Source organism: Meles meles, chromosome 17 (genome assembly GCF_922984935.1).
Source record: "Meles meles chromosome 17, mMelMel3.1 paternal haplotype, whole genome shotgun sequence".
NCBI lineage: Eukaryota > Metazoa > Chordata > Mammalia > Carnivora > Mustelidae > Meles > Meles meles.
Window position 1 is genome coordinate 14009219 of NC_060082.1, and position 26595 is coordinate 14035813.

The window sequence follows — 26595 nt, forward strand, 5'->3', positions numbered from 1 at the left end:
TACACAATATAATACACAATATAATAAATCTATCAGAATCAAATCTATCAGAATCAAATCTATCAGAAACAAAGTGGTTAAAAAGCAAAGGTAGTGTAAATATATATATCTCAACACTATTCTTACGTTAAATATTATTTTGATAAATATTTGGCTCTATCCAGTTTTCTAAAGTACATAATAGAGTATATATAAATATACAAAAGTACATAATAGAGTATATATAAATATACACATATGCAAATGCATCTACAGATCTATAACAAAAATTATTTAAACTTATTATTTTCCCTGAAGCTTAGTGACCTCAAGAAGACTGATACAAGGATAATCATAGCAAAAAAAAAAAAAAAATTGAAGAATTTTAGTCCCTGGTGCATTGTGAGAGAGAGAAAGAGGGGAAAAAATAAAAAACACCTAAACTGAATACTTGATTACTGAAGGCCATCCTCATAAGCAAAATATTTTCCCTCAATTACACCTAATTATTTAATTGTTTACATTTACTAATGAAACAAAGCAACACAAAACAAACAACTATAAGGGGCTGTTTTTCAGCAAGTGCATAATCATCAATCAACACATACAGAAAGATTTTTAAAATTATATGAAGCTGGTCTGTTTAAATAGAAAGGCATATTTTATCCCAATCAATGCATAAAAGTAAAATTATCCATAACTGAGGCATGTTTCTCTGCTATACAGTTCAGCTGTAATGATCCCCACACACTGTACTTGCACATCAATTATGATAATCATAATCACGGTCGTTAAGCTGAATGTTCATTATTATCAGGATGCTGGTGACAGCAGATTCAATCACCGGGTGCCATGGGCAAGCAGTCCCAGTCCCACCCAAGCCTCTGCAGACAGCGATGTGCCACATTAAATCTATGATGTGTTCCACATCCCACTCCATTCCAAAAGCCATAGACGGTAAAGGTCAACTTTATGTTCTGTGCAATATGCTTAGGTTCTCTAAATTAATTCTTTGGAGTACTAGATATTTTTATGCTTTGTAGCTTCTGAAATCCTGTTTAGGACCAAAATGCATGTGAAAATAACAAAAGGAGCTGCCCTGCTGTTGTAATTCACCTACAATAAGGCATATGAAGAAAGGCTCCATCAACATGAACCATCTTAAAAGTCTCTTTCTGAATTCTGCAAACGTGGGAAAACATGAAATAGTTCCATTAAAATCAGTCATCTAAAATGCATATGAGAACTCATTCCAATTCAGATAAAGGCCTTAGACTATTATTTCTGCTCCAGTAAATATGAACATATGTGAATGTTTTGACAACCAAAAGAATGTTTTTAGTATACTGAATTTTTGTATTGTCCAACTTGTTTAAATCTACTCAAAAAGATTAAACTAATAGTGACTGACTGGTATATCTCCTTATTGAATTTCACTTCTATTTTAAATATTGATATAAGCACAGTAGTTTATAAACACCAATTATTTACCTGAACTTAAAGTTTTGCCATTAAGACACAGGCCTAGAATCTAACAACTTGGGGGCTTTTACAGATTAAAGAAATGTGAGTAAGGAAGGGAAGGAAAAATAAAGTAAGATGAAAACAGAGAGGGAGGCAAACCATAGGAGTCTTTTAACTCTAGGAAACAAATTGAGGGTCGCTGCACAGGACGTACATAGAGGGGTAGGGCAACTGGGCATTCAGGAGGGCAAATGATGTGATGAACAATAGGTGTCACATGCAGCTACTGAATCACTAAATTCTACCTCTGAAACTAGTAATACAGTGAATGCTACCTAAATTGAGTTAAATAAAAATTTTTTTAAAAAGATACAACTTAAGTTGATTGAAAGTTACCATCACTAATTACATTAAAAAGAAATATGTTTTATTACATTTTTTATTATAGATTTCCATGCTTTTAAGAAAAATGATGTATGTTATTTTTCATTATTGATTTTCATACTATGAACAAAAAACTGTACTATTTGCTCTCCTTTGTTGACTTTCTGATGTCTTTGTATAGTGCTCTTCAGATCAACAGCATTAAAAATAAAACAAATATTAAATAATATTTAATACTTAATTGATTTCATGTGAATGTGATTAGAGAAGGTGTATCTAATTAACATTTGATTTTCTCTCAACTGATACCTTTTAACACTGTGTAACAAATGAATGGAAAATTATAACCTCCATGCTTATAGGGGAGAGAAGAAAAGGAAATTCTCCAGGTAGATAATCTCAAAACATGATGGAAGAGGTGGGGAACAGGAACCAACTATTTAATTGAGTTGTTTCTTGGTTGAAATCAATTTATTGCTTTCAAATAAATGTTACATATAATTTAAATGTTTGTAAAGAGTCTATCTTCCCACAGAAAAAGGATAAAACCAGATCGACCTTTCCTTCTTCAATATTTTGACCTTAACAACTCTAGCCTCCTTAAAACTATCCTTACTCCACTAATAATGAATAAATTGTGGTCTCCAACCTCATTAATCAAGAAACTAAAGTTTTTAAAACTAAAGAAAAAGAAGCCTTCTTTTAGCAATTTACTGAACCCAATTCTCACCCAAATGACTTAACATCAAATCAAAATATAAATTATGTCTAACAGTTGTAAGACTTAACATACAAACAATAAAATGGCTACCTCTCTAATGTGCTGATTACATTAGCCACACAGAAGGGTAATTTGTTTAATCTATCTATTTGAAGAGATCAGGAAGTAGGAAGAAATAAGAAGGAAGGGAGAGAAGATGGGAAAGATGGAATTTCAATTTTCATTTAGTATTTTTCTACATGCTTTTATGAAGGGTTAAGTGGATTCATGATTTATAATTCATGCTTTATTGACTTCTTAATAATTTTTTATTATATGTATTAAGACTTCTCCCTATACTTTTCTCTCTTAATTTTCAGAGTCTACAAGAACTACTATTTGTCATTAACGTTTTAAGTATGTATACTTTTTAAAAGTATGGAGGCACACCACAATTCCTCAAAAGAACAAAATAAACTTTTTCTCTTTAGTGTGTATCCAAAAGTGTCTATATTTCCATGAAGTTGCTTACTTTGTAAGATAGATGCATATTCTAAAATATGTTAGAATGTATGAGGTGAATTGGTCATCTAAAACCAAAAAGTATTGTATTATTTTAGGAAAGAAACATTTGCACAAGGGTCTTAGAAGCAGCTTAATGTCCTAAGGTAAGTCATTTATATTTGAAGAAATGAGCACTTCTTTGAATAAAATGGTGGGAGGGCATAAAAGCAAAAAGATGTTTATGTCAAATAGCAAATGAGATGTAGATCACATTACATACATTCAAAATATGAAATTAAGTAGTTTGAAAATTATATTTATTCTATATTCTGAATGGTTGCCTATCAGGTAAAAACAAATGCCAAGAAAAACATCATCACCAGTATTTAGGTTTTCAATCAGTGACCCAAATTGAACTATTCACTGTACCTATTACCTACGATGTGGAATTACATAGTATTTTAGATCATTTTTTAAGAAAGAGGACTTGGCAGGTGGAAAAGAAAAAGGCACTTTCTAAAGTATCTGTGTTACTCCCCAGCGACTTACCCTTGGTAATCCCATATTTATAATGTCCTAAAAATAGACTTTTCCTTATAGTTTGATAAAATAAAGAAAGATCTCATTTTTCTTAAGGGTCTAACATATGTCTTCCTCTTGAGTAATGAGGATATGTCTGCAATGTGTGTTTTCCTTTTCATCTTTGCCATCCACAAGCTGAAATTCCTATCACTTAGCACTGCCATAATGGTTTCCTTTATTTTGTTAGTATAGACACTGTTCTCATCTAAGATCATTTCCTTCTATCTTTATTTCTAAAATATAACCATTACTGTATTTGCCTTTTAGTAAGGTGTCTTAAATCCTTCTGGAAGGAGGCTGTGTGCAAATGAGTTAATCCTCATTGACAGACTATTAATAGAACCAATACGTCTGGTATGCTCTATGGATCTCAGTGGCTTTAACCCCTTTCCAGAAAGTCACTTACAACTTCATTTTATCTGCGTAATTATTTCTATAAATAAGTTATAGTTTCTGTTAGATAATGGGCTTAACACATAATAAGAACTTCCCTTTTACCTCATTGTGTCAAGACACTTTGGTATTTTCCCTATTCATAAAATTTTCTCTAAATGCTAACAAATGTAACTCTGGAATCAATAAATACTTGCTTTCTTCTCTTCTGTATCATATATATATATATATATATATATATACACACACACATATATAAATATCACATATATTTCTATCTATTCCTATCTATCTACATATCTGCCTACTTAATTACTTATCTATCTATCTAAAAACACACAGAGATTGAGGGAAAGCAATCAAGCACTGATCTCCACGTCTAAGAGCTTGGCTATTCTTGATCACAGATTCAAGTTTTGACCCTGGCTGGCTTTGGCAAAGCCATGATGCATACCATAGATCATAGGATAGCTGAGTCATTACACATAAAAAACATGTAACAATAAAAACCAAAACCACAAATCTCTTACTGGCTAGAGAAGTTAGCAGTGTTATCTTTACATGAAATACCTATAAATAATTTTATAATCATGAAGGTGTTAACCGTATGAGAATATTTGTTTGTTGTAATCAGTGTGTTATTTTTAGCCTTTCTTTTTTTTTTTTTTTTTTTTTTTTTTTTTTTTTTCCCCCTTTTATTAATTTTTTCAGCGTAACAGTATTCATTCTTTTTGCACAACACCCAGTGCTCCATGCAAAACGTGCCCTCCCCATCACCCACCACCTGTTCCCCCAACCTCCCACCCCTGACCCTTCAAAACCCTCAGGTTGTTTTTCAGAGTCCATAGTCTCTTATGGTTCGCCTCCCCTCCCCAATGTCCATAGCCCGCTCCCCCTCTCCCAATCCCACCTCCCTCCAGCAACCCCCAGTTTGTTTTGTGAGATTAAGAGTCATTTATGGTTTGTAATGAAACAAAATGTTATCTTTTACCAGTTTTAAATATATATTCAGGTTTACCTCATACTTGCAGTGATTTATTTTCAATTAGCTGGAAACCATATTAAAGAAGATATGGGTTAGCTTTTCATTTTATAACCTCATCAAAGATTCAGATCTGGAAAAACTTCTAAAATACAATGTGGAGACATAGTGGTTTCATGAACACCTCATTACCTGAATGTGTGGTCAGTTAGGGAAGAATTTATAGAGGTCTCAGGAAGCAAAAATTAAAAAATAGTCAATTAGCTTCAGGGAAAATGGGTCCACTGCAATACAAAGTCTTTAGTATTAATATAATTAATATTATTTTCCAAATTAAGAAGACTAATGAATTATCTTTTTTTCTCTTATAACTCCCTCTTACTTTCCCCCCTTTTTTATAGTCCAACTATTGCCACTCATAATTCTAGGTTTTCCTCCGACCTGTTTATTTCACTGACAAATAACTAAAATCTGCAAATCATGGAACCTTCTTGCCTACTAACCCAAGCCTATATTCTTCAGCCCAGCTGTCAGGCTTCTTAGAATGCACTTGATCTGTTCCGTCTCCTACCACTTCCTGTCTGCCATTCCACTGATGTCAATCTCCTCTTTCTCTCTGTCTTTCCATCCTACCTTTGTCCTTATCCATGTTCCTCTCTTCCAGATATACTGATCCATACCCTGCTCATCTTTCAAAATCCAGCTTAATACCCAGTTTTCCTAGTCAGCCTAATTATCCCACTCTAGTCCACACTGATTTCTCTACTGTCTTATTAAAATTCATTCATTAAACAAACATTAAATGAGGTACTTTTATATACTAAACATTTGGAAAAACACGGAGATAGAATGACGATAGACGCACTATCCCTAAGAGGAATTCACCTTAGCAGGGAGCAGAGAATGAGACAATACAGGAGAATGTGTTAAGTTTTGTGTCTGATGTATGCACAAGAGGCTGCTGGGGCAGAGAGGAAGATTTACATTTGTATATGCATATGTGTTAATAATATGCTTATCTTTGGAGGGTTTATTGGCAAGGAGTTGGGAGATGGGACATAGAAAAGTTATCTTTTCAGACTGTGTGTGCAGAAATGAAAGACGCGTAGTTAGTCAAGTTAAGAAGCTGGTAGAGGCTATTTTAGACAAAAGAAAATATATAAAAAGATACAGAGGTGAGGTAGAGCATAAAAAGGAATGCTGAAAGAACTGAGAGGGGTTCAACATAACTAGAAATTGTGTTCTTTATAAAGGAAACAAAGTAGATCATGCAAAGTCTTATGGTGGATATGACTGTATGGTAAATAAGGAGTATATATAGTTATATATTACAGATCTTTATGCATTACAAAACATTTGTCTTTATGTTTACATTTATATTAAATTTTGACTGCTCAGGAGGGTAGTCATGCAAGCCACCATGGATTCTAGATAGGTAAATCGTCCCCAAACGGACATGGTGATAACAATTTAGAGATACCAAGATACATGCCTATGGGAACACATCTCAAACATCGAACATGCCCTAGATCAGCCTTCTCTCTATTAAACAGCTCCTAGTAAAATACATGCATTAACACAGGGCAGGATAAAGAGACACTTTTTTCAGGATAAAGAACATTTTACTGCAAGTTAGGAATTTGGTTCCAGACCATAATAAATTTTCCAATGAGCTATGCAAAAGAATGCAAATAAGTTTTTTTGCCTAGGCCAGAGGCAAGAGAAATAGTAAACCAGTGTAAGACAATATCTAACCTGAGCTGTATCAAATGGGTCAGACCACATCAGACATATATGGAAATTGAAGAAGAGCAAGCAAGTCAGGGGCTGGTATGAGTAGATACTCAGAGGTTAAGAGCTTGGAACATGCACAAAGGATCCTTTAAGTGTGTAGCTAGTTTGCTTGGAAAATAGAAAGAATGCTTTCCAAACGATACATTCTGGCTCCTATCAGAACAGGCTAAGCTTCAACAGTTTTATCTTAACATCTGTAGGAACTATTGTCCCAGTGACTTTATTCTTTCCTCACTAATACTACTGCCCAAAGTGGGCTCATTATTTGGGCTCTAAGCTGCCCTGAGAGACAGACTTGACCATAGCATTACAAAGGCTAATAAATCCAGAGGATCATGGAATGGTGACTGATTACCACATTGCTCTCTTCAAACCATGCTGCTAAACTGGATGTTTTGTGATTCTTTGATACCAAGACATGTCTGACATTTTCCACCTTTTATTGAAAAAAATATTTTTCTTATATATGAATTATAAAATAAATAAGAACTCTTATGTAATAAGTGACTATCAACAGATCCACTTTTTCTTTTGGGAAAGGGAAACAAAAATACTTTTCCATCATCTCAGATTGATCATAAAATAATTTAGCCTTCAAGTTTTTTAAAACCTCCTGCACTTCAAAGACTAGAAAATATAAAGTAATGAGATGATGGCATAGCAAATAAGGGCTTATGAATTTTACTGTCTGAATATTTGAGTAATTAAATTTCATATGTGCAAGCAGTAGTTTACTTCTAACTGTATTAAGAGTGACTCTAAGATAATATTGTTTCTTAACCATGCACTACTGAGTTAATAAATGTTCAAAGAATCTCTCAGAAAATCAATTATCAGTTTTATCTTGTGTACAACACAGAGTTGGAAGCATGCCATTATTTTTTCTTATAGCAATAATTGTTGCTATAATGGGTTTTGGGGGAACTTAGGGGTTTTTTGGTAGCAGAAGTACAGATATGCTCAAAAGATCAAAAGCTACATTAGTAAAGATCTTAGTATATGAGCAGCCCCTCCCAATTATTAACAACACTGGAAGGGAAGACACTCCCCAATGGGGATACAGGAGTGAGCACTAGAATTTATCCCACGATCTTTGCTTAAAAGGCATGTATCTAAAATATTTGCCAAAAAAAAAAAAAAAAGAGAAGCAAGGATTCAGAGCTTTGTAATGTTCAAAACAGAACAGTTATTTAGTTGTAGGTAAAGAAAGTAAAATAGGAGGGGAAAAAAAATCCACCCCGGGCTAATTAAGAGAAGACATTTCCTTTAATTCCAGAGGGAATTTCTCTAGTCCATAAAACTTAATTGGACAAGCAAAGACACCTAGGCGTAAAAGTTTGGAAAGACGTGATGAAAGAATCGAAAGATTAAAACATGAATCAAGCAAACTGATTTAATCTAATAGACCAATCAACAAATAATTTTCATGTTATCTTAAAGGTACACCTGCTCAAAAATGATTCTATTAGACTTCAATATTACAATCATTATTATAACGTGGAAAACAGTAGATTTAATGTTTTGAGGGCTGAGTTACAACCAGTTCATTTCTGCTCTCATTATCAGATGACTCAGTTCTCATTAACCAATCAGAGCTTTTTTAAAAAAAGATAGAGCACTTTGATAAAACACATAATTGGAAATATGCAAATTATTTTTGTTAATTATATTTTGAGACATGTTTTAGATTCGTAGTGTGTATAATTAATAATGAATATTGAATTAATATAATGAATAATGAATGTATATCATTTTGCAATATATCTAAGTGAAATCATTATGCTGTACGTTTTAAGCTTACACAATGCTATATGTCAATTATGTCTCAATACTGAGTAATTTTAGCTTACTAAAACAATAATCAGGTTAAGTGACTTAGGTCTGATTCTTAAAAAGGGGCCATAAAAAGCTGAATATTTTTCCTTGAAATACAGAATAATCTAAATTTTAGAATAACCTTAGCAAATTAAGACTCTTCACTACATTCAATATGAGAAATAAAGTATTTTTACTATAGGTATGAAGAACCCAAATTTCCAGATAAACCTAACATATACCTCACTAATATCAATACAATGATCTCAAAGCATAGTCCATTGCTCTATGAAGATGTTTTAGAATTTTGGTTGAAGAGATGTTAATGAAATGAGCAACAGATTGGGACAGGAATCAGATGGGCTTTATTTATGGAAGAAAACAGCTTTCACTGAGATTTTAATGTAATCATAGCTCTAAGTGTTTAATACATAAAGTATTTTATCCTTAGAGTGGAATTCAGAGCAGAAATTTAAAACTCATAAACTATTTAAACAGCAATCTCAATAGCACAGGTCTCTCCCCCAGGGTGGAGACAGAAATGTAATATTTAAGGAATGCAAATGGCAAGACTATCTGTTCAACTAGACAGTAAGCTTATATTGCAAGCTTCTAAATTTAAATGGAAAGACATATTTTGCCCTTCTTCCTACATTTTTCTTAGCTTAAAAAGAATAGAACTCCCAGATATATTATTATTAACAATCTCAAGGCATGCTTACTCAGTAATTTTATTATGGCTATGCAACAACTTTCTGACATATGTTTTGCAGAGTTGACTGTTCTGTAGTTAATTGTGAAAAATCTTTTTAAAAAATCTCTGCTAAAAGATACTAAATTTAAATGTTCCAGCTAAGTAACAGTCACACAGTCTCTTCTTTTAGGCCATTTATATCAGATGTTTTAAACTTACAAAGATGCCAATATAGCTAAAAGGATGAGCTCAGATATTTTAAGGACTTGTATAATGGACATAAAGAACACATAATTACACAGGTTAACTATACTGGAATTAAAATGAAAAAAACTTAATAAAAAGGAACATGTAATTAAGAAGGAATATAAGGCTGTGGGAAACACTTGTGTAATTTATTGTTAAGAAGGTCTAAGGAAAAAATAAGCTGAAACTAAAAAAAAAAATCATTAAGGAAAATAAAATATTCTTTGTTGAGTAATATTCCAGAGTAGTATATTCCAAACTATAATCTGTGGATGAGGAGATTTCTCAGCCAACTATATTATTAGACCTAAGAAGCCAGGAGATCTCTGTCTATCTTGTTTACTGCTCTGTCTGCAAAGCCTAATACAGTGTCTGGCACATATTAGACATGCAGTAATATTTGTTGAATGAACAGGTGAATAAGTTTGCAAAATACTATACATTATATGTTTCTTCTTGAAGTTCACGCTAAATAAAAGTCTATTTAAGACTGAGAAGCCCTGTAAATGCCACATAAAAAAAAGTTTAACTGTTTTGAATGTAACATTTTCCCAATTTATTTGATAGAAAATTCATTGACATCTTCCAGACTAGCATTTTAAGAGACACAGTTTGGAAAATTCTACTGGAAGTAAGAGAAAGAGAACCAGAAGCATAGGGCCCACCTATTACCTGGACTAATAGGGTAATGTTAATAAAGATCAAAGAGAAATCACAATGTAATTTATTTCTTTTTTGCCTGATTTTTCTTTCGATGAGAATAATTTTGGTGAGTGAATTAGAGAGATTAGGACAAAATAAATGAGAGTTCAAGCTCAAGCTCAATACATAAAAAAATAAAAATAAAAATTTTAAAAAATTGGCACCTAACATCTGTCAAGTATTGCACTCAGTGTACTGCATCAGTCATGGGCTCTATTCTTGAGGACCTTATTACCTAGAACAAGGGTCTCCATATTTTAATCTGGAAGGACTAGGCGGGTAACACCAGTCAGTCAGATATAAAAACTAAGAATGTAAAAATCAATTATCGCCATGTGAGAGAGTGGGCCACTGTTTCTAGATCATCTAGTTTTTAATATAAGCTGGAAAATCTGAATTTTCAAAAGATTTAATTATCATTTTAAATTACTTTTTTTTTTAAAGATTTTATTTACTTGACAGACAAAGATCACAAGTAGGCAGAGAAGCAGAGAGGCAGAGAGAGGGGGTAGCAGGCTCCCCACCGAGCAGAGAGCCCGATGTGGGGCTCGATCCCAGGACTGTGAGATCATGACCTGAGCCGAAGGTAGAGGTTTAACCCACTGAGCCACCCAGGCGCCCCTCATTTTAAATTACTTTTCAATTAATTTAATATTTAGAAAATTGGTCGGATCCAAGTACAACACGTCTGAAGACTGTAAGCAACTCAGAAACCACTAGTTTGTAACCTCTGATTTAAAATTTACATGTGAGCACCTAGGACTTTCAATGACTTCAAGGTCTCTAACTAAAGTATATTGTATCCCACGTTGAGCAGACCTATGGATGAAATGCAAATCACTATCAGTTATTCTTAAGAAATTGTGACTATACCAAAGATGTTCCAAAATGTCTTTAAAAGCAGAAGAATAGAAACTCTATGATACAGAGGTAGCTTAAGTGGATGCTAATTTTCAGCACAATTCTGAAGTGGAATATTAAAATTCTAGAAAAGTGGCGACATATATATAGCATGGGCACATATATGATACTGGCACCATTTTATTTTAATACTTTAATTGTCTATATTTTCCTATTTTAAAATTTTACATTAAATTTTAAAATATGAACTTAAAAATCTTAAATTAATTTTAAAATATAAATATCTGAATATTTTAATATGTATATATTTTTATTCATATATATACACACATATGTAAAGGGATGTATATAAACATATACATCACCATGGGTAAGAGTAAAATTTTAGACATCTGCCTGAAGTTTGGCAAAGAACTGGATGAGTTCTTTTATGATAGCCTTAAGAACATGGGAGAAATAAGAACTAGCTGGTATTTAAAGAAGAAAGCAAAGCTATCAACGAATGACTTCCCAGTGGCCACACCCAATACATTCTTTTAATTCTCACTTGACTTGACCGCCGGTTCATGCTGTTCATCCAGTCCTTGCAGTGAATTTTCTTTTCTTTACATCTGCACAGAATCTCCTGATGCTCTTCCTTGCTTTCTCAGTTTCTTGACGGACTTACATTTTCTGCCAACACCTTGTGTTACTGACACTTATCTTAACCAGAACGGTGCATTAGACTCACCGCGGAACATATCTCAAACATATCTGCCTACTGAGTCAAAATATCTGTGACTGAGGGAGGCATATATATATATATGTAATTTTAAGCCTCAAGGTGATGGAGATGAGCAACCTAATTAAGAACCATGGTCCTAACATTAAAGCAACTCCAAGAAATCTACACTTAATCTTCTCTCTATATAGTTTCGCCCCTAGGAGATTTTTCCACCATCAAGGTTTTAACTATTTCCTCTACAGTGATGATTTCTAAATCTTTATCTCGATATACGGTGTTTTTCTTTGACTCAAAACCAGTATTTTCAAATGCTCACTAGGAATGTCTACCTAGATGCAAAATAGGAAATCTTAAATTTTACAGAGCTGCTCCCAAATTAAACTTATATCCAAAACCTCCATCTTATCAAACCTATAATTCTTCTTACATAGACATACTTCATATTATTATACTTTGTTTTATTGATCTTTTCAGATATTGTGCTTTTTACAAACTGAGGATTTGTGGCAAGCCTGATTTGAGCAAGTCTATCAGAGCCATTTTTCTAATAACATTTGCTCATTTCGTATCCTTGTGACACTTAGGTAATTATCAAAATAAATCAAATTTTTTCATTATTATATTGTTACAGTGAACTGTGATCAGTGTTCTTCGATATTACTATTATAATTGTTTTGGGGCACCATGAACTATGCCCACATAAGACAGGGAACTTAATACATGTTCTGTGTGTTCTGACTGCTCTCCCAAACTGGCCTTCCCCCCATTTCTCCTTCTCCTTGGGCCCTCCTCCCTAAGACACAAAAATATTACAATTAGGCCAATTAACAATCCTACAATGGCATCTAAGTAGTCAAGTGAAAGTTACAGTCGCATGTCTCTCATTTTAAATCAAAAGCTAGAAACGACAAAGCTTAATGAGGAAGGCATGTCAACAGCCAAGAGAGGTCAAAGGCTAGGCCTCTTGCTCCACTCATCTAAGTTGTGAAGGCAAAAGAAAAGTCCTTGAAAGGAATCAAAAGTGCTTCTCTAGTGAACACACAAATGATAAAGAAATGACAAAGCCTTATTGCCAATTTTGTGTGGTCTGATAGATACACAAAATTTTGGAGATATTTGGAGAAATTTTGTGTGGTCTGGATAGAGTATCAAACCAGCCACAGCATTCCCTTAAGCCAAAGCCTAAGCCAAAGCAAGGCCCTAACTCTGTTCAATTCTGTGAAGTCAGAGAGAGGTGAGAAAGCTGCAGAAAAAAGTTTGAATCTAGCAAAGGCTGGTTCGTGAGGTTATGGGAAAAGGCCATCTCCATAATATAAATGTGCCAGGTGAAGCAGCAAGTGATGATATAGAAGTGATAGCAAGTTCTCTGAAAGATCTAGCTCAGATAATTCATGAAGGTGGCTGCACTAAACAACAGATTGTCAATGTAAACAAACTAGCCTTCTACTGGAAGAAGATGCCATCTAGGACTTTCACAGCTGGAGAGAAGTCGATGCCTGGCTTCAAAGCTTTAAAGGACAGGCTGACTTTCTAGTTAGAAGCTCATGCAGCTGGTAACTATAAGTTGAAGCCAGTGCTCATGTACCATTCCAAAATCCTAGGGCCCTTAAGAATTACACTAAATCTACTCTGCCTGTGTTCTGTAAATGAAATGACAAAGCCTGGACAGCACATCTGTTCACAACATTAAAGCCCACTGACCACTCACTGACAATATACCTGGTCACCCAAGAGCTCTGATGGAGATGGACAAGACTAATGCTGTTTTCATGCCTGCACAACATCCACTCTGAAGCCTATGGATCAATGAGCAACTTTGACTTTCAAGTCTTACTATTTACCAAATACAATTTTGTAAGGCTACAGCTGCCATAGATAGTGAGTCTTCTGAAGGATGTGGACAAAGCAAACCGAAAGCCTTCTGGAAAGGATTCACATCTAGATGTCATTAAGAACATTCATGATTCACGGAAAGAGATCAAAATACGAACATTAATAGGAGTCAGGAAAAAGCTGATTCCAACCTTCATGCATGACTTTGAGGGGTTTGAGATTTCAACAGAGGGAGCACCCACAGATTTCGTAGAAATAGGAGAACTAGAATTATAAGTGGAGTCTTCGTGATCAAACTTGAACAGATGAGGAGTTGCTTCTTATAGATGAGCAAAGAAAATGGTTTCTTGAGGTGCAATCTACTCCTGGCAAAGATGCTGTGAAGACTGTTGAAATGAAGACAAAGGCTACGGGATACTACATAAACTTAATCAATCAAGCTATAGCAGAGTTTGAGAGGATTAACTCCAATCTCGCAAGAAGTTCTACTGTAGGTAACATTCTACCAAACAGCATCGCATGCTACAGAGAAATCATTCCTGAGAGGCAGAGGTAATTGATATGGCCAATTTCACTCCTCTTAAGATATTGCCACAGCCACTCCAACCTTCAGTAACTGCCCTGATCAGTCAGCAGCCACTAACACTGAGGCAAGACCCATAACCAGCAAAAAGATTACATCTTGCTGGAACTCAGATGATGGCTAGCATTTTTTAGTAATAAGTATTTTTATTTTTTAATTTTTTATTAGAAAACAATGCTTTATTAACTATCCTTACACATTTAAATATTTAGAGTCTTTTTGAGTTTTTGTTTGTCTCAAATTTTTATTTAAATCCTAGTTAGTAAACATGTAGTGTAATACCGGTTTCAGGAGTAGAATTTAGTGATTCATCACTTACATATAGTAATAAAGTATTTTTAAATGAAAGTATGCACATTTTCAGACATAAGGCTGTTGCATACACTTAACAGACAACCTACAGTGTCAATGTAATTTTCATATGCACTGGGAAACCAAAAAGTTCATTTGACTTGCATTATTACAATATTCACTTTATTACATGGTCTAGAATTGAACCTGCAATATTTCTGAGGTATGCCTGTATTTTTTCCTTAGTCAAGGAAGGACATCACCATCTGGCCAATCAACTCATCCGGAAGCTATCAAGTCAAGGCACTAAAAGGATTCTCTGACTGGCAGCCCTCAATCTGAAGAAATATTTGCTCATGGCCCTACTCCCATAAAACACTGTATTTGATATAATATAACACATCCTTCCCAAGATCACAACTGTGATTTATATATACACATGTGTATGTTATGCTTTATTTTATATATGCTAGTTTTATTTATGTGCTTTATTTATGTTAATTTAACATATCCATTATATTAACACATATTTATTATTTATTGTGTTACAATCCTATGACTTACGTGGGCTAGTTTGATTTTATAAATTGAGCAAAACAGATTCTCTTTCAGGAATTTGAGCTGAAAAACAGAACTAGCTGTGGGTTCTAGAGCTGGAAGGTCATAATGAATCAGGTCTGGAATGGCCATGATAACTAAGTGTAAGCTAAAGATTTATGAGAAAGAAACTACTAGCAGATAAAGCTAATCAGGAGAAAGAAGGTAAGAGGCAGAAAGCAGAGAAAAACAGAGAGGCCACTAGAGAGAGAAACCATGGCCCTATAGCCCACAAGGTCACTTTAGTCCATTTTTTCTTTGGTTCCTCATATTTCTGTAAGATTCCTTGCTGTATCTTTTCAAACACACCCTTACCTTTTTCAGTTGCCTTAAATGGATCTTTGTCCTTTGCAGCTAAGGAAGCTCTAAGACATTGATTCTAAATGTATCTGTGCCCTTGACCAACCATCTACACCCTATTGGACTATTTCCTAGATTTGATTTAGGGTTCACAGGATTCTACCTATAAAGTTGTCTGCCAAACTTTCCGTTCCCCTCTGCTACTAATGTCTTTGTTCTACTGCAGTCCTCTTTATCTCTGAACTGGATTATGGTAATGGTCCTCTAGACTTTGTCACCACTGACTCCCACATCTTCACCAAGAACAAGAGCTAATAGAATAATATTTTTAATCTATCTGACCCCCCTCACTCCAGTGATGGTTTTACACCATAAAAGGCCTTTTATATGATTCTTCACCATGGTTCACATGGCCCTTTATGCTCTGGCTCTACCCAGACTTTCCAACTGGTCTCTGGCGCCTTTCATGAGGTACCAAAGCCATGAGCTGAGCTTCACAAGGTATCTCAGAAGGCGAGCTGAAATCCACAGAAGCCATGCACTTTGTACACAGAGATGGCTTTATACAGGCTACCTCCTCTCCCCATTCCCCTTGCTCTGTCTGGAAAATTTCTTTTCAGGCTTCAAGTTCCTTCTGACCCCAACACACTTTCAAACACTAAAGCAAATTGGGAAAATCTGGGCTGTATAAAAGCCATACCAATACAAGAATGCTGAACATGGCACAAAATTACTACACTTCTTTCAAAAGAGAAATTCCATGGACCTCATCCACTGACCTAAAGTCCACTGGCAAAAATTGATCTAGCATATGATAAGGTATTATATCAGGAAGCGTGCATAGAATCTGATAATACCTAACTAAAAGACTACAAATGTCTTTTCATGACTTGTTCAATTATACACACCAAAAGTATATTTAATATTCTCAGGATATCACTGAAAGTATTCCAAATTTTCACCATTATGTTGATGTTATAAATCTTAAACTTCTTTAGCCTTAGATGTTTGTAGAAACAGAATTCTAGTATTCTGTGGTCATTTATTTATAAAAAAAATTTTTTTTCAGGGAAATAGTGAACAAAACAAGAGCACAGTTCCCACAGCAGAGCCAAAGTAATAAAGGGCTCTTTTGTAGACAAATTCTAGAACTTCTTAATTATACACAGGCTTATTATCTGTATCTCCAGTGTTATAAAGTACCAGAACTTCATTAGAAAAATTAAGCTGGAAAAATGAAGGCAGCACTTTGTAAATTTCCAGTGGAAATTAGCTGGGAGAGGCAGAGGAATACTGGATCAAAAGAGGGTAATCATGCTTAACTGTGCCCTAGAGCACCCGCATGTTTAATACGATTTGCACAGTAACTACCTCTCCTATTACTGCCTGTTTGGAGTATTCTGTGTTAATGGGGTTAGCTAATTTAGTATTTTAACTTAAAAAGGCTCTGCTGATTAATAAATGTTGCACACTGTGCTAGTAATTAAAATAAATGGAAGAGTTACAAATAAAAGTTGAATTGTTAAGAAAACATTATCTGAAAATATATGATAATCCCTATTTATCATAATACAATAACAGTTCAGAAAATATGCAAATTATAAAGGTCTAAAGTGTCTGAAAATCCCAAAAGTCAAAAAAGTTTTGAGATATGTTAAATTTCCTTATCACTATTCTTTAGTGAAAAATATAACCAGATCTTATCTCTATGCATTTTTTTAAATGCCCTTTTTAAAAACTATTTAGATCTAGTTTCTTAACCTTTCCCAAAGCATTTTTCTAACGGTAACTGTCTATTAAATGATACTGATACTTTATTAGAAGCAATAATAAAAGGTTTAAAAATGACTTATCTATTTACCAAGACTTCTGTCTAAACTGGCTTGTAAAGCTGAGGGAATGAAGGCAGATGCGTAAGATTCACAGTTGCTGAATGTTTTTCACTAGTCGCAGGAAACGGCAGAGTTCAAGAAATGGAGTTGTTGGGGCGCCTGGGTGGCTCAGTGGTTTAAGCCTCTGCCTTCGGCTCAGGTCATGATCTCAGGGTCTTGGGATCTAGCCCCGCATCCGGCTCTCTGCTCAGTGGGGAGCCTGTTTCTCCCTCTCTCTCTGCCTGCCTCTCTGCCTACTTGTGACCTCTCTCTCTGTCAAAAAATAAATAAAATATTAAAAAAAAAAAAGAAAGAAATGGAGTTGTTAGTTCTGCTTTCCTACTAAATGTGTACAGGATGTGTCCCATTTCACCTAATCTGAATAATGGAGGGTGAGAGAAGAGGCCATCCCAGATGCCACTTTGGCAAAGGATTATTTTGAGCTAAAGGCACTTGAAAAGAATAGGTATAAGAAACGTGATCTGAACTCCCCCGCCCCTTGTTTTTCCTTAAAATCAGGACACAACATGCCCATAGGACAGCTGACTTCCCTATACCAGGAGGAAAGAAATGTTCTTGCCACCAGAGATAAGGAGTCAAAGCCGAGAGAATTTTGTAAAATAGAACGTGTTAAATGACTTTTGTCTCCCTTTGGTCTCCCCACTCATTTTATTTTTCTGCAACTATTTCTCATTATATACAACCTATACAAGCTAACGTATAAGCACTTAGGACTTGTCACTTAGGGGGTGTTTACTTCCTTGTGGGGCTCCTGCATCACGTAATACTTATTTTTAATAAATGTGTGTGCTTTTTTCCTATTATTCTGTCTTATGTCGATTTAATTTCCAGGCCCAGATGAAGGCCCTAAGGGGGTAGAGGGAAAGTTTTACCTCCCCTACAATAACTATCTGAAAATTAACACTTTTTATTTTTCAAAAAGATGTAGAGACAGCTATTGAGTGGTCTGTACTCAGGTTTTATGAAAGCCTCTATAAGTTTAAAATATAATATACCATGATTCAATCATGAACTTCTCTTCATAGGGAGACTCCAGCCACATCATATTTTTTTAATCCTCTAAGTGACCATACCTTCAACCTGTAGCAGAATCTCGAATCCTTAGGAATCTAAGGATTTCCGTCAAGTTCAGTTCAGGCTTATAATTAATCTAAACACCAAAGTCTGATATAGCAAGGTAATTCCTTAATTTGAAAAACAAGCTATAGAAGTTTTCTATTGCTGCTATAATGATACCACAAACTTAGTGGCTTAAAGAATACAAATTTATTACCTTACACTTCTGGAGGTCAGAAGTCTGAAATGGGTCTCATTGGGCTAAACTCAGGGTGTTGGCAAGGCTACATTCCTTTTGGAGATTATTTTTTCCCCCTTAAAGACTTTATTTATTTATTTGAGAGAGAGAGAGAACATGAGCAGAAGGAGAGGCAGAGGGAGAAGCAGACTCCTTGCTGAGCAGAGAGCCTGACCTGAGGCTGGATCCCAGGACCCCAGGATCATGACCTGAGCTGAAAGCAGACGTTTCACTAACTGAGCCAGTCAGGCACCCCTCCCTCTGGAGATTCTAGGGGAGAATTCCTTTCACTACCTTTCCCAGTTGCAGGAGTCTGACAGCATTCCTTGGTTCTAACTGCCTACTCTGCACTCAAAGGCAGCAAAGACAAACTATCTTTCCCACATCACATCACTCTCACCTTCGATGTAGTCCAATCTCTTTCCACTTCCCTCTTCCACTTTTAAGGACCCCTGTGATTACACTGGGTCCACCCAGATCATCTAGGATAATCTCCCCATCTTTAAATTCTTAATCATATCTGCAAAGTCCTCTTCATCATAGAACGTAACAAGATATTCACAGATTCCTGAGATGAGACTGTAGACTGTAGACTGGTCGGGGGCGGGGGGGGGGGGCATTATTTTGCCTCCAGAACACAGACTGGCACTGACTTCTACTGCAATGTCTTAAATCCATTTGAGTTTGGAACCAGTTAGAGTCTGCATACTTATATTCTCTGTATTAAGTCAGAACATTTATATTAATAGAAGGTATTAACATACAGGACCTTAGCTCCTCTCATAAGACTTTAGTGAAGCCCCTATCAGCCTATCCCGCCTTCTTATGATCATCTACTCCACTCCACCTCTGCCACCTTGGTGGGTAAGTTAAACATTTACTTGGATAGCTCTTCGAAGGCGTGGTGGAAGGCTCTTCCACCCGTAGTAACAATGACTTTTTTCTCTGCTTCATCTGGTAACTAGCATGGTTCCATATTACATTTAAAAATCATCTTTAAAATGTTCCCTGCCATTTGCGACGATGTGGCTGGAACTAGAGCGTATCATGCTTAGTGAAATAAGTCAATCGGAGAAAGACAACTATCATATGATCTCCCTGATATGAGGACGTGGAGATGCAACATGGGGAGTTAGGGGAATAGGAGAAGAATAAATGAAACAAGATGGGATTGGGAGGGAGACAAACCATAAATGACTCTTAATCTCACAAAACAAACTGGGGGTTGCTGGGGGAAGGTGGGGTTGGGAGAGGGGGAGGGGGTTACGGACATTGGGGAGGGTATGTGCTATCGTGAGTGCTGTGAAGTGTGTAAACCTGGCGATTCACAGACCTGTACCCCTGGGGATAAAAATACATTATATGTTTATAAAAAAAAAAAAAGAAAAGGATGAATACCCAACTTTTGTAGCAACATGGGCGGGACTGGAGGTGATTGTGCTGAGTGAAATAAGTCAAGCAGAGAGAGTCAAGTATCATATGGTTTCACTTATTTGTGGAGCATAACAAATGACATGGAGGACACGGGGAGATGGAGAGGAGAAGGAAGTTGGGGGAAACTGGAAGGGGAAGCAAACCATGAGAGACTATGGACTCTGAGAAACAACCTGGGGGTTTTGAAGGGGCGGCGATGGGAGGTTGGGGGAACCAGGTGGTGGGTAATAGGGAGGGCATGTGTTGCATGGAGCACTGGGTGTTGTGCAAAAACAATGAATACTGTTACGCTGAAAAAATAAATAAATAAATTATAAACTGTTGAAAAAAAGTTCCCTGAAAAAAAATATAAAATAAGTATGTGTTGCTGTTTCCATTTTTTAAGAATTTTAAAAATTTTTAAAATTTCATTTCAGTTGTTTCCACTTTTAAAAAAATAAAAATTGTCCTTTTTTATGTTTTTAAGGGAATTTCAGATTGAGTAAGTCATGGGAGTTAGAAAATTTCTTAATGGAAGCAGAAGAGAACAAGGGATAGAAAGAGAAATTAAAGCACAGAGTTTCTTATGAAATGTGGCAGACTGGCTAAAAAAATAAAACAGGCCTAGACCCCATCCTGAAGGACCTTGTGTCTTGTGACACAGAATTAAGATTTATCCTAGAGTTGATAAAAACTCATTAAAAAGTATTTTGTCTGAATAATGGCTTGCTTAAATTTCTCTAGTACTAAATGCACTGAATGGGAAAAAGACTGGAAAGACCAGATAAACTTTTTATAGCAATTAAAAGAAGAACTTGTAAGTGCCTAAATTAAATTAGTAGTAGAAAGGGAAAAGAGGGACTGAATTTGAGAGACTCTTAAAAGGTAGACTAGACAGGATTTGAGGACCAAGAGAATGCTGGAGAAAGACAACAGGGTAACTTTTAAGTGTCGACGCTGGGCAGAAAGCTGGTTACAGTTCACATTCAAGGTAAGGAACAGGCCAATGTGGGATACACTGAGTTGGGAACATATGGTGAAGTAAGTGAAGATGCCAACTGAAAATATAAATCTGGAATGTTAAGAGTAGGATCTTGGAGACTTAGAGTGGAAAGCATTGGCAGAGAGGTGGGAGTTGAAGTCTCTCAATCAGAAGCAATCACTCACACAGATTACATAGAAAAGGAGAAGAAGGTAAAGAAAAGAGTTGAATGCTGAGACCTGCCATCACCTTGGCTCCTTCCCATTACCTCTCACCAAAGTATTGCAATACTCTCCTCACAGTTTTCCTTCCCTTCAGCACGTTTCTTCTCAAATACACCTGTCTCGCAATCAAATACATATTCTTTCTATGACATCCTCTTACTCAAAAAACTTAAATAATTCTTCATTCTCTACAGATAAACTCCAATTCTTGGCCTTGAAGCTTTGCCCACTTTCTCCTTCTACTGCCTCCCACAAAAAGATTATCTTCTGTCAAACTGGGTCTTCTCATTGTTCAGTGAACTTTTTCTACTGTCATTTTTTTTCATACCATCAATCTGCCTTTATCTTTTATCAAACCTAAATCATCTTTCACAGAACCGATTCAGTCCTTTCTTTGAAGAACACCTTCCTAGACCAGCAGTGATCAGAACAAATGCTACATTTAAAAAAAAAAATCATGACACTGTCTTTGATACACATTTGATGATTTTCAAGTGCTTATCTATGGCAATTTGTACTCAGAATTTCACTAGGTTTTCTGATTTGGTTTAAAGACAGAAGCGTAGAAGTTCTATGGGAGCAGAGAATATTTTATTCACTGCTAAATCCCAAGAGTCTAGAACTATTCTGGACATGCAAGCATTTGTTAAATCAATAAATACGTCTGTATATTTCTCACAGTATCTAGCTGAGAGCTACTCAGCAATTATTTACTAATTGCTTATTTAATTTCCTGGTTTCACAAAGACAGACATATGAATAAGGACAATAATTTTCTTTAAGAAAAAATGAAACTGGAGTAAGTTTCTTTAGGAAAAAAAACAAACAAATAGAGCTCCAAAATACTTCCAAAAAACCCTCCGGAACCCATACTCAATGTGCAAAATATTGTCCCACTCCCTATGCTTCTTTTCCTTATTTGGAAATAAGACTGTTGCAGATGTACTAAGACAAGATTTAAGGCCCCTAATGTAGATAGGACCCTCTGCATTAAAAAAATTATGCATCTCTGTGGTTAGGAAATACCTTTTTTCCTAATTCCTATCCAGAATTCTTGTCTATAAATATACAAAACCTAAATTTCTAACATTTCTTTTGCCTCACAAGATATAATTGTTATGCAATATATGAAAACCAAAATTGTTTTAGAAGCTGCTACAAAATATCACTGCTTCAATTCTTAAAAAAAAAAAAGGATTTATTGATAGGCCAGTTGCTAAAACCAGTTGCTTAGCCCCCTTACTAAAAACATGGTAGGTCCAAATCATTAAGTAATTTCTTGAGCATTCCCCGTTGGGTTTGTTCCGGATTGGTTGATAATCCTAGAAGCATCTTCAATCTGAAAGCTTCAGGGTAAAGGGTCATCAGTACTGGTATCCATAGAGGTTGAAGATATTCACAAGTGTTCCATAGAAAGTACAAGTGGAACACCTTTCTTTGGGGATAATATTGATCTCTCATCCCTCCAAGCTTATCAAGGAAGACAGTATGAAAGGATACTTCAAGATCTGCACCGTGCTTTCTGTAGAAATATGGAAATGCGGCCAATTATTTGAGCAGTTAATCTTGTTATTTCATAAACCTTTGTTTGCATCATTGAAAACAAAAATAATTCTGAGTAATATAACTCTTTAGATATTCATCACTAAATTGCACATTTTGCTTAACTAAGTCTGAGCAGCATTAATCTTCCATAATCTCTTTGGTAAAACAAATCTACCTTCCCAAAACCAACTGGAAATAAATGTTTTTCATTTCTTACTCATCATACATTGGGTCACTGTCAATTATTGAAAACGGTATGGAATTCTCTATAGGTAATTATTTCATGTCAAGTAATTGCTACAAAATAAAAAATTTATAAAAATTACTTGAGATGCATGCCAATTTTCTTTTATCTGAGTTTGTGTGGAAATTTTTATTTTTAAAGAGACTTTTCAGAAATGCATGATAAAACTTAGGCACATTATAATCTATCAAATGATCCAAAATCCACTGTGCTGGATGAGAGGTAATTCCAGTTTCTTTACGTAACAAAACATACTTTGCAATGTATTTTGGAATTATCATTACGTGACATTTATAATATGATGACTAGTTCATATTATATATTATGTAAAGATGATAGTCTATATGTTGTTGACTATTATATAGTAATTTATAATATTTTATAATTATGAAATTATGATTTGTTAGAATAATATAATTATCTTGTTATTATTTATAATATTAAAGAATTATTATAAGACACAATACAAAGATAATTACAGGATATACCACAGGACAATAATAACTTTTAAAAAGCCATTCTGGATCTTAAATGGTCTGTTTACAAACTGTATATGACTATATTGATGACAAATACTTTAAGAGAGAGGAAGTGCTTTGAGAAAGAGGTCTGAATTGAGACCCAAATCAGTGAGGCTAATAAAATAATTTTAAATTGCATATGTTATTAGATTTTCCTTTATCTTTTTTAGACATCTTCCTTAGTAAAGACACTAACCTTCTACATTGCACCCGATTTATTAAATTTGTATCAGTGTTTCCAAATTAAATTTAGTCCACATTAAGAGAAATGTTTTTGTTCTACTCATCATAGGCTTTCACCAGATAATTAAGGTAATTATTTTTACAGATAAATGGACAGTAGTCACTTATCCCCTTGAAATGCCATTCATTCTTTTTGAGTAGTTATATACACACACATACACTAATATATATTACATATATACACATACATAAATGTGTATATATGTCTGAATATTTGTATATATGTGTGTATATATTTTATATATATATATATAAGTATACAGCATATTTGCATATTGAAAAACAGTTGCTTCTGAATAGGTCAAGAGTGCCACTACCTTTTCTCACAAAGAAAAAATTCTCTACAATATCAGGAAATACAAAATGTTAAATCACTTAAGGCACCGCACATGCTACAGCTATTTTTTTTAAGCTAAGAACTCACATATTGTCATTTACATTTCGCATCCATTCCTGTCTTCTGAACTCCTCTCTGGACGCATTTAACTCATTGATTGGTTCTGCTACCCGCAACGTTGGCTCCAAAGGCTTGTAGCGCTGTTCCAATACTTCAGTGATATCACGGAATGGTCCCTGACAAGAAAGAATGAGGAAATATTTTATTATGGAAGATGCTTTATCATATTATTGATGATTAAGGGTGCTGAATATCTACAAAGTATACCAAGTTTACCAAACTATTTTTAAAGGACAAGCTGTTCTCTGAATTGGAAAATATATACAATATCACATCTTCAAAAAATGCTCACACAAGTAGAAATGATTAAAGTATTTTAAATTAGCCAGAATTTCCCCCTACTTATGTCAAAATACTTTTTATGCTGAACTGTTAAATTTGTAGTTGTATTACTTTGTTTCTGATGTAACTTAAAAAGAATTCTTCCCTTTTTAAGTAAAAACATTAGAAAAGATTCTGAGCATTGCTTTCAAAAAGCCTTCTTATCAATAGAAATAGGATAACACGTATTTTTTCACGAAAATAAAGGTTTTAAGTGAATGCCTCATCCTGCATTTAATTGGTGACCCTCCAAGACACAGAGGGCCATAATTTTAATTAACTCAAGTGTTCTTTGGTAAAAATTTTAAGTTCTATTGCATAATAACTCTGATACAATAGCAACCATCTAATGACACAAATACATAACAGAGGAAACCCCGTAAGATGCGACAGTGTAGTGTTTTATAATATATCTTACCTTTAAATTAGTAGTTACTTCTACTAATTACTAGAATCCACTGGTTGTCTAATTAGTATCATATTAAGCACAATACAAATCAAAAGTGGCCATGGATTTTGCCATGTCATTAATTACATGCTGCTGCTTTTTTTTTTCCACCACTATTGTTGTGCGGGACAGAAGTGATATAAAATGGACAAAGATTCCTGATCATATTCCTTATCCTTAAAGATCTCTTCTTTAAATAGGTTATCCCTAACAAGACACAGCTGGAGTTACTGCAAGCACTGAGTGAAGACTGTGGGGCTAATAAAAAGAAATGATTCACGCCTCATTTATGTTCACTTATGTTTTACATTAATAGAAACCAATAATAGGAACCAGTTACCATAAAAGTCATGGACCGTAAATAACACAAATGGCAAATAAGTATCATCTAGTACTTTTCACAGCTGGACAGGAGGATTGCTATATTTGAAAGTAGTTAATGGATTTTTATTGGAACTTTACTTTTTAAAGATACAGTAACATGATTCTGAGTTCACTATTAAGAAATCAATGAGGATTTTTTTTTATAGATTCTTAATGTTTTACTTTGAGAAAGTCTATGGTTTAAAACATAATGCTTGGTTACATTATCAGGGGAAAATTACTTCTTTAGACTTTTTTCCTTATGTGTAAAATGGAATAAAAATTATCTCACAAAAGTGCTCTTAAGATTTTTAAGACAATGTTAAGTAACACTGTTAGCATTGTACTGAGAACATACTAAACGTTCACAAATGATACTCCTGGCTTTTTTTTTTCATTATTAGTTTGAAGAGAAGTTTGGGGAAGGTTCTGAACAATAACAACATCAAATATATGAGGAATTATGCAAGGCTAGGACTTTGAAGGGACCTGCGTTCACAAGGAGGAATGGTCTTCTAAGTGACCAACCTCTATCTTCTAAACTTTGTTGGTGTATCAGTGTAACACATATCCATTTGTGGACTTACCCTACTACTTGTTCTGGAACTTACTATTTCCAAAGAAACTAGGAAATGAAAAAGGAGGAGCCGTATTCAAGCAGCAAAATTTAGAATGAAAATAGACCCAGTCTTCCTGTTGGGTTCAGTATAATCTTTGTGACCCAAATCCTCCATAATTCGTAATCATGTCCATCTCTCTACATCTATCAGTGCCTATTCCACACATATCTTAGACACTTAGACAAGTGTCTTGCCTTTGAGATCAACAAACTTCTCCCTGGTTAGCAAACGACATTAACTGTCAAGCTTTTCCTATGCCAAAGCTTCTGTTAATTTGTATTTCTGTTGACAGACTGCCTTCCAGATCTCAAGTGATCTGAATATTGATCATACCTGGGGTGACATGGGGCCTCAGATTTTGGACATAGCTTCAAACTTCAGATCTGCTCATTGTACTCATTTCTAAACATTAATACCTAAAATGCCTAAACTCAACCTGAATCTGTAAGTCTCCTTTGACACTTACCTATAGTTTTCCAAAGTTTGACTTTATTTGCATCCAACCAAATCTTAAGTACAAGGGTCAGATATATTTATGTTCTTCTATAGTTTTAATGATCCATGTTATTTTACAGTCATCTTAAATTTTTAAAATTTTCT

At 34.7% G+C, this 26595-nt stretch overlaps 1 protein-coding gene across 1 annotated transcript in view; it reads right to left on the bottom strand.

Annotated features, from left to right (window-relative positions):
• The window catches only part of SPATA17 (spermatogenesis associated 17), a 164455-nt gene that overhangs the window by 38907 nt on the left and 98953 nt on the right, over positions 1-26595 (bottom strand). The window contains exons 8-10 of the mRNA XM_045982285.1: positions 24211-24359; positions 22304-22308; positions 3468-3543 (exon numbers count right to left, since the gene is read on the bottom strand). Coding sequence (XP_045838241.1) covers positions 3468-3543; positions 22304-22308; positions 24211-24359 — 230 coding nt within the window. The remainder of the gene's footprint in view (positions 1-3467; positions 3544-22303; positions 22309-24210; positions 24360-26595) is intronic.